The sequence below is a fragment of the Coturnix japonica genome, chromosome 1 (genome assembly GCF_001577835.2).
Source record: "Coturnix japonica isolate 7356 chromosome 1, Coturnix japonica 2.1, whole genome shotgun sequence".
NCBI lineage: Eukaryota > Metazoa > Chordata > Aves > Galliformes > Phasianidae > Coturnix > Coturnix japonica.
The window spans coordinates 102,270,566-102,283,427 of NC_029516.1; the positions used below are offsets into that span (position 1 = coordinate 102,270,566).

The 12,862-nt window shown below is 34.7% G+C and overlaps 1 protein-coding gene across 4 annotated transcripts in view; it reads left to right on the forward strand.

The window, feature by feature from the left end:
• CFAP47 (cilia and flagella associated protein 47) overlaps nucleotides 1-12,862 on the forward strand; it is a 223,632-nt gene that overhangs the window by 84,873 nt on the left and 125,897 nt on the right. For all 4 annotated transcript variants that reach the window (XM_015884388.2, XM_015884397.2, XM_032449378.1 and 1 more), the window contains 4 exons: nucleotides 369-514; nucleotides 4,815-4,923; nucleotides 7,298-7,524; nucleotides 10,062-10,242. In XM_015884388.2, the coding sequence (XP_015739874.1) occupies nucleotides 369-514; nucleotides 4,815-4,923; nucleotides 7,298-7,524; nucleotides 10,062-10,242 (663 nt within the window). The remainder of the gene's footprint in view (nucleotides 1-368; nucleotides 515-4,814; nucleotides 4,924-7,297; nucleotides 7,525-10,061; nucleotides 10,243-12,862) is intronic.

A 12,862-nucleotide genomic window follows, 5' to 3' on the forward strand; every position in this document is an offset into this window, starting at 1 on the left:
TTAAGTCTGGAGAATTTCATATTATGACAACATACTGAGGGCAAGGGAATTCATCTAAATAGTATTAAACTGGAGTATTAAAGAGGAGTTGTTTAGTTATAGGCTGTACATCTTTAAAGAGTTTTTACTGATATTGAGAACAGTCTGTTTACTCTGATTTAATTTCGGTACATGCAAGAAGAACAATGCTAGCAAAATCTGTTGAAATAATACAGCATGCAATATTGCAGGAGATTTACATGAATGTAATGTTGAAGTACCTTTAATACTAACTGTTACAGCAGGCTGTATACAGTATCCTGGACCGATGCAGTGTATTATGTCTCATTCTGTTCTATCTGAGCAACCATTAAAACTTTTTTTAACAGCTGACCAGTCCAGCTTCCTGCCTGAGTTCTTCAGTCCCCTGGAAAAACTGTTCTTGGCAGGGAGAAGCTGTGCAGCCTTAGAGATTCACTTTCTTCCATTTAATCTGGAAAAACGTTACTGCACTGTCATTCTGGTTAATGAAATGGTAAGAACTGAAACTAAATTCTTTAAGTGGTTTTCACATGATATCCTAGTCAGTTAAGATCATTTCTGTAAGCTTTCAGATGTTTGAGGTGATCTGTGTGCAGACTTATAGAAATGAGAATATTTTCATTTTCTGTATTTTATTTATTTATTTATTTTGGTTGAAGTACTATATTACTGAATATTACTGTAATTCTTTCAGGCAAATGTTGCTTAAGAAGATCAGAAGATTGCAAGGTTGCAAGTTTTAGCAAAGAAATTTAAACCAAAATACACTGCCCTTTTATATCCACAATACAAACTAAATGCATTTGCCTGTTGTACATGTTGTACATGAATACTGACACTTTATAATTTTTCTTGATTCATGTAATCTGACATTTCCTTTGTTTTTTAAATGAAATTGATTTAATCAAATTACTGAGTCCTATTCTTGATCAACTTTCAGAGCTTAAAATTTGCAATGCAGCTTTTTTGATGTTTCTGTAATTCTATATCTCAGTGGCCACAACCTTCTTATTTTCACCTCTTTAACTGCTTTGCTATGTTTTGCCATCAGCTATCAATGTTTCTCAACACTCCGTTGTTTGTCTAGTCTTCCTTTATGTGTGCTTGATCTCAAGGCTTTCATTCTGTTTCTGACATCCATAATATAAACTCTGTTTCAGATTTTGCTCTGTGCATGTATCTTCTAGATAGAACCTAAACTGTTACTAGTTAGTTGGCCTACTTAAACTGCTGAATTTTTTGAACCTGTGTGTTAAGTTTTCTCATCTCTAAGTGATGGCACACGTTGTTCAACACTTCTTAAAGATGTGTTTATATATATATATATTTATATATATATTTATCATTTCAATGATGATAATATGTGAATTTATAGTTAAAATTGTCACTTAGAACTTCTACATCTAAATGTCCAAAACGAAACGAACTGGCCTATTGAGTGCACACTTTACTATCTGTTGCTCTTAAATACTGCTTTTCATGGAAAACTGCTTATTCCTAGTGGTTATACTTGCATTTGGGATTAATAATGTATTTGATAAGTATCTAATAATTCAGTGGCTTTTTTATTCACTATATTTTATTAAGACTACACTCTACAAAATATTTATGCTTTCTCTTGTCCAGCTCCTGAAAAATGGAAATATAAAACGTTGAAACCAAGAGGTTTCCAGCTAAATTAATAAAATACAATAAGATACCCATTTTGCTGACAAAATGTCAGCACAAAGAATCATAGAATCATAGAATGGCTTGGGTTGGAAGGGACTCCAATGATGAACAGGTTCCAACCCTCCTGTCACAGTCAGGTCTACCAGCCTCAAGATCTGGTACTAGACCAGGTTGCCTACGGCTCCATCCAGACTGGTCTTGAACACCTACGTGGATGGAGCATCCACAACTTCTCTGGGCAGCCTGTGTCAGCACCGCACCATTCTCTCTGTAAAGAACTTCCCCTTGACATGCAATCTAAACCTTTCCACCTTGAGCTTAAAAACTTTCTCCCTTGTCTACCCTTATAAAAAGTTATTTTCCCTCTTTATACTCCCCTTTTTGATACTGGGAGGCTGCAATGAAGTCTCCTTGCAGCTTTCTCCAGGCTGAACAAGACCAACTCTCTCAACCTGTCTTTATAGGGAGGTATTCCAGCCCTCTGATCATCTTTGTGTCCCTCCTCTGAACCCTCTCCAACAGCTCCACATCTTTCCTGTGTTGGGGGCTCCAGACCTGGACACAGTACTCCAGATTGGGCCTCACAAGGGCAGTGTGGAGGTGGACGATCACCTCCCTGACCCTGCTGGCCACCCCTCTTCTGGTGGAGCCAAGGATCATAGAATCATAGAATCACAAGGTTGGAAAGGACATATAAGATCATCTAGTCCAACTGTCCTTCCTTTACCATGCCTACAGAAAACCCCTAAACCATATCTCGTAGCTCCCTATCCAGATGCTTCTTGAACACAGCCAGTGATGGCGACTCCACCACCTCCCTGGGCAGCCACTCCAGTGCCTGACCACTCTGAGAAAAAAAGTTCCTTTGTATGTCCAGTCTAAACCTCTTCTGATACAGCTTGTGGCCATATCCTCGGGTCCTGTTTGTTGCCTGGCAGAAGAGGCCAAGCTCCTCCTCATCACAACCTCCCTTCAGGAAGTTGTAGAGTGCAATGAGGTTTCCCCTGACCTCAACAATCCCAGCTCCCTGAGCCACTCCTCATAAGACTTGTGCTCCAGACCCCTCACAAGTTTTGTTGCCCTTCTCTGGACACGTTTCAGGCCCTCAATTTCTTTCTTGTAGTGAGGAGCCCAAAACTGAACACAGTAAAGATAAACAGGATATCCTGTTATAACACAGAAAGCAGGTACTCTTTCTTTGGCCTGCCTATTCTGGCCAATGTAACTATAAAATCCCTTCTTGATGTTTTTAACATCCCTTGCCAAGTTCAGTTCCATCTGTTCCTTGGCTTTCCTAATCCCCTCTCTGCAAGTCTGGACAGCATCCCTGTATTCTCCCCAGGTGACACAATCTTGATTTCACATTTGGTACAATCCCTTCTTTTCCCTCAGTTTGACCAGCAGGTCCTTGCCAAGCCATGCTGGTTTCCTGCCTCCTCTGCCTGTTTTCTTATTCTGAGGGACAGAGAGCTCTTGTGCTCTCAGAAAGGCATCCTTAAAGAGTAGCCAGCTTTCTTCCACTCCTTTGTCTCTAAGGACAGCTTCCCAGGAGATCTTGTCCAACAATTCCTTAAACAGCCTGAAGTTCACTCTCCCAGAGTTCAGGGTCCTGACCCCACTTTTTGCCAGGCCCCTGCTCCTCAAGATCACAATCAGAAAAAAGGATTTGCATGTTATGGAGATAAAAAAGCAAGATATTTTCAAAGCATGGAGGGAAATAGGGAATTTTGTTCATACATATAAGCATATTGATGTCAGCAATGACAAGAAAAGTAATTGGTAGTAGAATGGCAACCTAGCAACCAGTACCTTCACAAAATTAGTTGTATGTGCTCTGAGTTTGTTAATAGTCCTTATGGAGCCAAAATGCTCCATAATTTCTCTTGAAATTGGCTCCCAGGAGTGGCTACTAGTTATATGTGGGAAACCATTTTTGATGTAGGATTCTTTAATCCCTCTCAAGGAAGATTCCTCTGAACTCTTGAACCAAAAAAGGAGAGAAAGTGCCATGAAAATTGAATAGGTTTCCTTCTGCTGGGTCAGAAACATAAATGCAATGTTGCCAGTCTTAGTGTAAGTATTTGTTGAAGCCTGGAATAAAATAAAAACCAAATTCATCTTCTGTTATTGACCAATATTAGAGAGAAAAAAATTGCATAGTTTGGCAGATGAACTAAATGATATTTTTTCCCCTCATATCTGGAATGAAGAATAAATGACAGATATGCATTTTAAAAGCAGGATTTTATGAGCTGTTTTTTATGGGAAATATAAGAGATGACCTTCTATGGCAAGCTATATGTTTTGTTCCAGCACCATTTGATCCTCTACATTTCAGTCAAGTGATTAAAAAAAAGAAAAAAAAGAAAAAAAGCAGTAATTAAAAAATGCAGAAATTAGTAAAGCAATAATATTATATGTACTAAATCTCCGCTAGGTACTTAAGTACCTAATTTAGGTCCCTTTTGTAACTTAGAGTACTCTACTGAATTTTCTTATTTTTTTTAAATAATACCTTTTTTCTCTTTCAATTGGCCCCTTTAATTTTTTTTTTTTATTAATTTCTTCAATGACTGAAAGTGTTATTTCTCTGATCATTAATTTATACTTTCCCCTATGACAAATTACTGTCTTCTTTTTCTAGTCCATGTTTGTTTTTGCTTTCAAGTTCCTGCAAGGCTTTAATTATTCTTGATGAAATAAGTAAGATTTGTTAACTTATTTTCTTCTTAGAGGATAACTTGTAGCCAATGATAGCCTGCCTTGAATTCCACTCCTGTTTGCCTTCTAGAAAAGTGTTACTGGCTCAAAATTACAGTTCTTAACAGTGATAGGCTATCAAGGCAACTGGTATACCTGTTTAAATATATATGGCTATGACACAAAATAAGAATTTACCAGTGTTTATATGGTTCAAAGCATTCTCATTCAGTTAAAATATATGAGGACTTCAAAAGGATTCATGATGATGATTTTTTTATTTTTTTTTTTAAATTTTGAGATACAGTAATTAAACATGATTTTCGTAATGGGGTTTGAAACAAAAATTTGCTTTTATTTGAGCATAGTTCTAAAATGATGGTTCTGGAATTGCAAATTGATTATATGTTCCTGTGTTTCAGATCGGAGAACTTGTGTATCTTGTGGAAGGAACAGGTGACATACCTTTGCCTTCAGAACTGCTTCCAATGGATAGTCCAAATGTTTTGCGTGTTAGCAGTACATTAGAAGGTAGGGTAAATGGATGATGGGAGAGAAAAATAGAGCAATTCAATCTACTTCACACATATTCCTTAGTTCCCAGTCATTTTTGCTAAAATTTGTAAAATGTATCTGACATAAGCAGTTGTTTGTAGTACAGTGTAACTATGAGACATTATTTTTGTGTTGTCTGGTACATTCTCTTCAGTGCAGAAGTTAGCCAGTTTTTATGAGCAAAGTTGTTTTCAATATAGTTTATATCAATGTATTTTCATAATTACTCTTATTTTCTACTTCAGAATGTAGGCTGTAGTCAGATATACCAGGTCAAGTCATCTTTGACTAGTTTTTCTAGTTTTATAATGTTTTGTATACAGTATTGTAATTTTACAGATAGAGTTTTGTCTTCATCCAGTGATGAATTGCTATCATACCTATTTCAGAAAAGTGTGGCTGTTATTTGAAATACATATAATTTACGTTCTGAGACTAAAGAATGTGAGACACATTAGGAAGTTATGTAACTGGTCTTCCCATTGTTAAGAAATGTTGATTCTGACAATAACAAACCTGGAAATGATTATTACATATATGGCCTATTTCACTGATTGTGATCGTGACATACTTCTCCATGACTGAGTCTTATATGTGTGAGTAAATTTGGGTGAGCAAATTTTAATATGCTTGAGTTTTGTTGTTGTTGTTGCTGTTTTTGTTTGTTTTTTTGTTTGTTTGTTTTTTTCCCGAGAAGTTCTTTGACAGGACAGTTGTAATATGGTAAAAATCAAAGATGACATGTCTAGGTCAACTAAAACATTTAGGTAACTTGAAAAGATTTCTATGCCGCTTCTTTCTGTGAACCTCTAGTATGTTGTACGCAAGCATTTTAACTATTCTTATGAAAAGAGAAAGGAGTAGCCTGGATTGTAAAATCAATTATAAGTTCATTTTACCTCAAACTAGACCTTTTCTATGCTTGATATAAAAATATTGTAGTGATTATATGCTGACAGTTTTTAAAACATACTCAAACCTAAAATAATCAAGATCTCTTGCACTCTTAGGTGCAAGTTATGCAGAGGCTGTTTTTGTATAAGCAGTTAATTCAAGAGTAAGGCCATTCATTTGTAGGTTAAGTGCATCCCATTCAGGACCATCACAAAATAATAATTGTTGTCAAAGATCAAAACAACTGAACAGTCATAGTATGTTACAGTCTTGTTTTTCAGTAGTTCTATTTTCTTAATTGTGCTTTTGTTGTGTTTTCAATAGAAAAGTCAGTGTTCTACAGGTACTCATTGATGAGACACAGAAATAGATCTTCATTATGAATAGCAGTGATATGTGACTTCATGATATGATATGACTTTACCTGGAACTTTCTAATTACTACAAGCTCTTCCTTGCTTTTAACCCTAGAATTAGTCCGCTCAGGATCCCATTTGTGGGACTTTCTTATCTTGTGATCTTCATCTCTCATCCATTTCATCCCACTTTGGGCTGAGATACAAAGAAAATCACTGCTGAGAATATGGGAATTTGTGGATCAGCTCATTATTGTAACAGACATTCATTAAAAAATAAAAGTAAATACAGATATCTAAGTCAATTATTAAAACTTCTCTGCTATGAATCTAAAGCTAACCAGAACAGTGCAAGATGATTTTAATTTATAGCCTTTGCATGGAAAAGCAGAAATCTATTTTGCTTAAATGTAATGTCTCCACTTGTTTTCTGTAAAGGCTTGCCTAATAAGATAAAGCGTTCATTTTTTAAGGTCGATTGGCACCATGGTGTGCACAAAGGTTCTATCACACACTTCCTTCCCAGTTGGTTTCTTACCACTAGTATTTTAATTTGGGAAAGTGAAAATGTTTTATTTAAGTCAAGTGCACATGCATGAGGGATGAGTAAATATTTGTTGCTATTTAGTTCAGAGAGGTTCGATGAGAACTGTGGATCTCAAAGCAATGTATTAGGAAAGAAATTGAATTTTACCATCTCTAATTGCAATTACATTGCTAGCGGTTCCTTTTTGTAGGGATGGAACATATTCTAGAGGGATAAAAGGGTAGTTGTGTCTTACAGGTAGCAGAAAGACTTCTTCAAGAAAGTTTTGCTACTGTTGTAATAGTAGTAAGCTGGTGTGGGATTTTTGAATTTTCCATTTGGATTTTGATTTATGTTAATTTATATTTCTCTAGTATAATAAATAAATTATAAGGGAAGTAAATAGATAAATAGCATACAAGTGAATATCAAAGGATTTTTGTGTTTTTGCTTTGCAGGTTAAGGATTTTAACTGCTCTAATACAGTTATGATACCTGTTTTTTTTTTGTTTTTTGTTTTTTTTTTGTTTTTTTTTGTTTTTTTTTTTGTCCTCATGTGTTTTTATTTAAATAGCTTCAAGTACAGCAGAGCCAATTTTATATTTAAAATGTAGAATTGGACAGACTCTCGAAGAAAAACTCAGGATTCCGCTGATCAATGAATCAAAAGAAAGGGCTTTGGCTATTGCTGCTCAACAGCAGATGTCAACTATTGAATATGACAGAAGAAAGCTCACAGGAACTCTGGATAGCAGTAGTGTCCGAGCTGCAACCGCATTGCTAGGGCTGTCCAGAATAGAGGTGAGAAAAATCAGTAATCCAGTTCTGGAATTAATTAGTTGTTCTTGTTTTTAGGACTGAATTTTTAAAATGGATGAATTTTAAAGTTTCAGTAAATGGTGTAATGGAGTTATGTTTTTTTTTACACATTCAGTAATATGACAGTTACTGTTCCTCATTGCCTCAGACACCGCAGAAGTTACTATCTCACTTACGCTATTAAGAATAGCTTCTTTTAAGAAATCTTTGCTGCAGCTAAACAGAACATTGATATTTTATTTCAGTTATAGTCTGAAAAATATATACTGATTAAAAAAAAATTTCACATTCTCTGTAATACAAAATAATTATCTGTATTAGCATTCTTTCTGACACTCATTTTCTTAAGAATGAAAATACTCAAATGGAATTTTTGTGCTTATTTTTAATAAGAAAATACTTGTCTATATGAAGAATAAATTGATGAACAGGAAATGCTTTTTTTTTTTGCAATCAATATATAATAGCTTTGGAAGGCTGCAAATCTTCTTTACACTATAGCTCCCTATCCCTATATAATTCCTAGTTAGCGATATTTTGCCAAGAAATCAATATCTAGAAGCAAAAAAATTCTCCCCTGATAGTCCAGTAAACATTCAATTACTATTTGTGAATAAATGTGTTATTTTGATAATGCCAAACCAAGGTTTTCTCTTACACGGAATTAAAATACTAATTTCTATGCATTTTGACAATTTGATTACTGAATTTCCCATGTGGCAGATTGCTGAGAAGCTGTATATTATTCCAGTTTTCCAGTTGGACATTTCCTTAAATAGGGTTCCTAGTGCTACATGATTCTCAGTGCTATGGAAGAAAATTTTCCCTAGTGTCCTTGATATTGATAAATGTGTTTTGCTTACAGATAAATTTTAAAAGTAATAAAAAGCAAATTAAATGAGGAAAATAAAAAGGTTTAATATGTTATATGTTTGTCATGGGACAGGGATTGTAACCATATAATCTGTGTCTATTATGCTGCTCAGAAACTTTTTAAAATTGAAGTCCTTTAATATCACAATAGTCACTCAACAGTATTTCAACTGCTGCGAAGTAAGTGAATTTATTCAAAACAGAACATAAATGGAATGTTCTTTTTATCACTAAATATGCTAAGATCTAATGTGAGTGCTAAAATTAATTAGATTGTAGAACAATGGAGGACTATAAGTTATGAAATGTATAATGATGGATACTAACGCTGAATATATAATCACGTGAGAACTGAAAATAATGTGCAAAAAGAAGTATGTTCTCCATGTACAGAAAGTACATGGTCTTGAGAAATTAAATGAAGTACTTATGCCATACAATGCCGTAGAAAAGACTCTATTCAAAATGATTTTTCAGTACAGAAATTCACTATGCAGATAAGTTTCTGAAAAGTGTTCCTATTTGGTTTGTTTTTTGTTTTATGATGAATTATTACTTACTGTCTGTATAAGAGTGACAGTATAGAAGTTCTGGTGAAACTTTTTGTTTTTGAAGTGAACTTGTGTTCTGCTGCTTAATTTGGAGCTGAAGTATGCATCTGTGTTTGTTGTCTAAATAGCCCCTCCCCCGTTCCTGACTGAAAAATATCCTCTCCAAAGCTCCCGTGGTTTAAAGAATTGTTTGGGCTCATTAAATCCTTTGGGAGATATGTGGTAGGTTGGAGAGAAATCTGATACTGGATACCTAATACTCTTTTTTTCATTCCCTTTACACCTCTATAGTCACTTCCTAGAGGAATAATTTTTTTGCTGTAATTATGGAGAGAACAAAATTTGTTCTTACATTTCTACTGATTATTGGTCCACTTGTACCTGTAAAATTGCTGTAAATCATTGCATATTTTCCATTTTTATTAAACCTTACATTTTACTCATGTTTACTTAAGTCACCTTCTTTTCCTGACTGGAAGAAAAAGTTTTCTTTGATTAATATACTAATGTTACTAGAATTGCTAACTTTGTTGAACTTACAATTAATCTTGATCATTGCAAATATACTGTGTTGCCAGATCTGAAATTACAATAGTGAGTAAGTTGTGTATTAAATCACGGTATTATTTCTGTAATGCTTTCTGTCAGATGTCCAACTTAATTTCTGCTATGAGATTTAAATGCGTATTTGGAATTTCTTTTTTCTATTGTGCTAAATTTTAGTAATATGTTTCATGCTGTTGATTAGCAGTGCCAACAGGAGGAGATTATTTGTCCATAAAGTTAATTTTAAATGCTTTGATATTTTTTTTCTTTTTGGTCTTCCTCGAAAAGCTTCCAAGGCTTGCAGAGAGGTTTCTGAGCTGTAAATCTGAATGTGTATTATTTTTAAAATCTATGTTTCAGATACACAATGTCTAAAAAAAAAACATTCATAGGACAGTTTTTATTTAGAAGCAACTCTAGCCATTTTTATGTAATGGGCCTAATTACCAATTCACTTACTTAATTACACCTTTAAGACTGTCCCATTACGCATTTCTTAGCCTGAAATTATTATGATTTTCATATGTTTATGTTATTATTTACTTACAGAGGTATGAACTCTTAAAACCACGTAAATTCCATCCAGAGTTGAAGTCCGTGAATTATAGCGTACAAGTGAGCACAAAGGAATTCTTTGTCGTTCCTGAGAAGCTCTCTATTCCCATATTGGCATCAAGCAGAGTTAATTTGAAAGGTCCTTCAGAAAAGGTGTTTTCACCTGAGAAAATAGGTAAGAATGTTTATTCTTAAATAAGGATGGATTTGACTTATTCTCCCAGAAAATTTAGTTTGCTGAGATTTCCTTAACATATTCAGAAAATGGTTATTGTATTCATTCTGCTACTGCTCAAGTTCTCATTCTTGTCTTTTTCATCAGCATACAAGTTCTATCTTACTAGCTCAAAACAGTGATTTCCACATGCCATTGATTATATCAGACACACAATCACAGCAGTCTCGTTCTGAAAGAGGAAATACTTTGGACCATTTATCTGTCAGATTCTGAATTTGTGCTTATTTCTCTGTCTTCTGATGGAGGGCTGATCTGTGCTCAAATTTTATGTTTTACTGCATGTTTTTTTTTTTTGCTATGTCTCTCCTTAGTTAGCCTGAGGGAAGTGTCATCTGTGGGGAAAGATGTAACTGTGAGCAAGTTACCAAAGAGCTTATCAGATAAGGTGGTAGACCACCTTATCACTGTGAAATCCTGGAAGACCAGAGTGTGAGACAAGAGCAAGCAGTTTCTGTTTGCGTTTTGGGGTAGACTGGAGGTTCCATTGATATGCATTGTTAATCCTGTAAAGAGAAGCTGGGACCAATTAACTGATTAGAGGAACTCTTAGAGGAACAGGAATGTTTTGCTTGTAAGTGAATGGTATATAAGATGTATGTTGAACACAATAATGACGCATCATTCATTCTGATGCTACAAGAAACTAATTGTATGCTCTTTGCTCCTTGTTCTTCATTAATGAAAAGCTATGGGTCAGTCTTCACAGTGCTCTTGTCAGCTTTGGTTATTTTTCATAAACTTCTGACTATTCTTGTATTCTGTGTTTTACACTGAAATCTTAAACATTTTTGCTTGGCTTCTGTTTTGATCTCTCTTTTGTTATTTTTTTAAATGATTTATGTAACTAGAACAATGTTTATATTTCTATATACCTGATCTATGTATGTTTGTATCACAGTTAATATACTGTACCACAGCTATCTTATAACAGCACAGAAAAATAATTTTTGGCTTTGCTGGTTAAAATTAAGGTTATTTATTAAAAGCTGTGGTACATTTATTAAAAGCTTGAAATATTGTCAGCCACTAATGTGAAAAATCCATAGATTCTTTTGATCAGTTTTCTTAAGTCTTGATAAGTAAACTCTGAAAGTTCCTGTAGTTCTCACTGACCTGTGGACCTGGTCATGTACTTTGTGTCTGCAGTGAGAGGAGGGGAGACAGTCTTGCCTCAGTACATGGTATTGACAGAAGAGCTAGTTCAGAAGTGGAGCTTCCAATGTCTATCAGAAGTTTACAGAAATTTGGAAAGAATTGTAAAAAGATAAAACCATAATTGTATTCCAGAGCTAGAAAAGAATGCTTTGGACAGGAGCAATTACTTTGAATTCTGTATGCTTCCAAAGCAGTAAAAGCAATAGCCCCTGTTGTATGTCAGTATTACATGAGACAAATAGTTTGTCTTTACTGTATGTGAAAGGAGGTCATCTAGGGAAAATGACATTAGCACATCACCTGAGGACAGTCTAATGCTCAGCCCAGTAGCATTTCATACAGAGGTCGTTAGGAAACCTTTGCTCTTGTTGAATTACAGCTTGAGAACTCATCCTCCTAAAGGTCCTCTTCAAGATGCACAGAATGTAACTTAGAATTCTTTGCAGAGTAAAAATTTTGGTTTGTAAGACCATATGCCACAGTGATTAATCACCATTGTCTTTGCATATGATGTTAAAAGGCTTTAGTAACTTCAAATCATAAGCAGTAGCCTAGGAAATAATTTAGTCCTTATATATAGCTCAGGTTAAAAGCAATTGACAGTAAAAAATTATGATGTTTATGTAAAAGGATAATGAATTTGTAGAAACTCATGTTATATAATCTTGAAATAAATTGCTTTTTTTTTCCCTTAGCTGTGGATGTTACTAGATAATGAAATGAAAAGGATAAAATGTCAAGTGGTATTCAAATAATGGGTCCAGATTTTGAGCAACAGAGATGTAGCATCCTGAAACACCTCCATGCTTCACCAAACAGTTTGCCAGTTTTCTTGGATGCAGTATGTGCAGCAATGCTTTGACTGTCTTTCCCCAAGAAACAAATGGCTCTATCCCTCTATTTTCCATTTTCCATCCATTACCATAATCTCTTATTAATCAGGGAGTCATTCCCATTGTGCTGGTGCTAAAAGGAAGATGTGACCTTGAAGTTATGTGAGAAATATTGAGATGGCTGATGCTAAGAACGCAGTGATAGCAGTACAAAACAGAAGGCCACAAGTCTTTCCAAAGTAAACTGTACAGTAGAAGTTTCACACATTATTGGGTGGCTATAATAATAGGGTAATTTTTGGTTCTTATCACATGTGTCTTTTCTACTCTGTTTCCTTTCCCAAGAAAGCTCAAACTTTAATACAAATCACTGAAGATTAAGAAAGAGTTGTGACAATTTTTCAGCAGCATAAGCAGGTTTAATTAAGTTCCTGTCATACCGCACACAGTTGTTTTTTTATAGAACAAATTTTTTGGTAATCAAGTTGTTTAATTGACTCATTGCCTTTTTTTTTTTTTTTTTTTTTTTTTGCCATAAACCCTTATTGTTGTCTATTCAAAAGAGAATG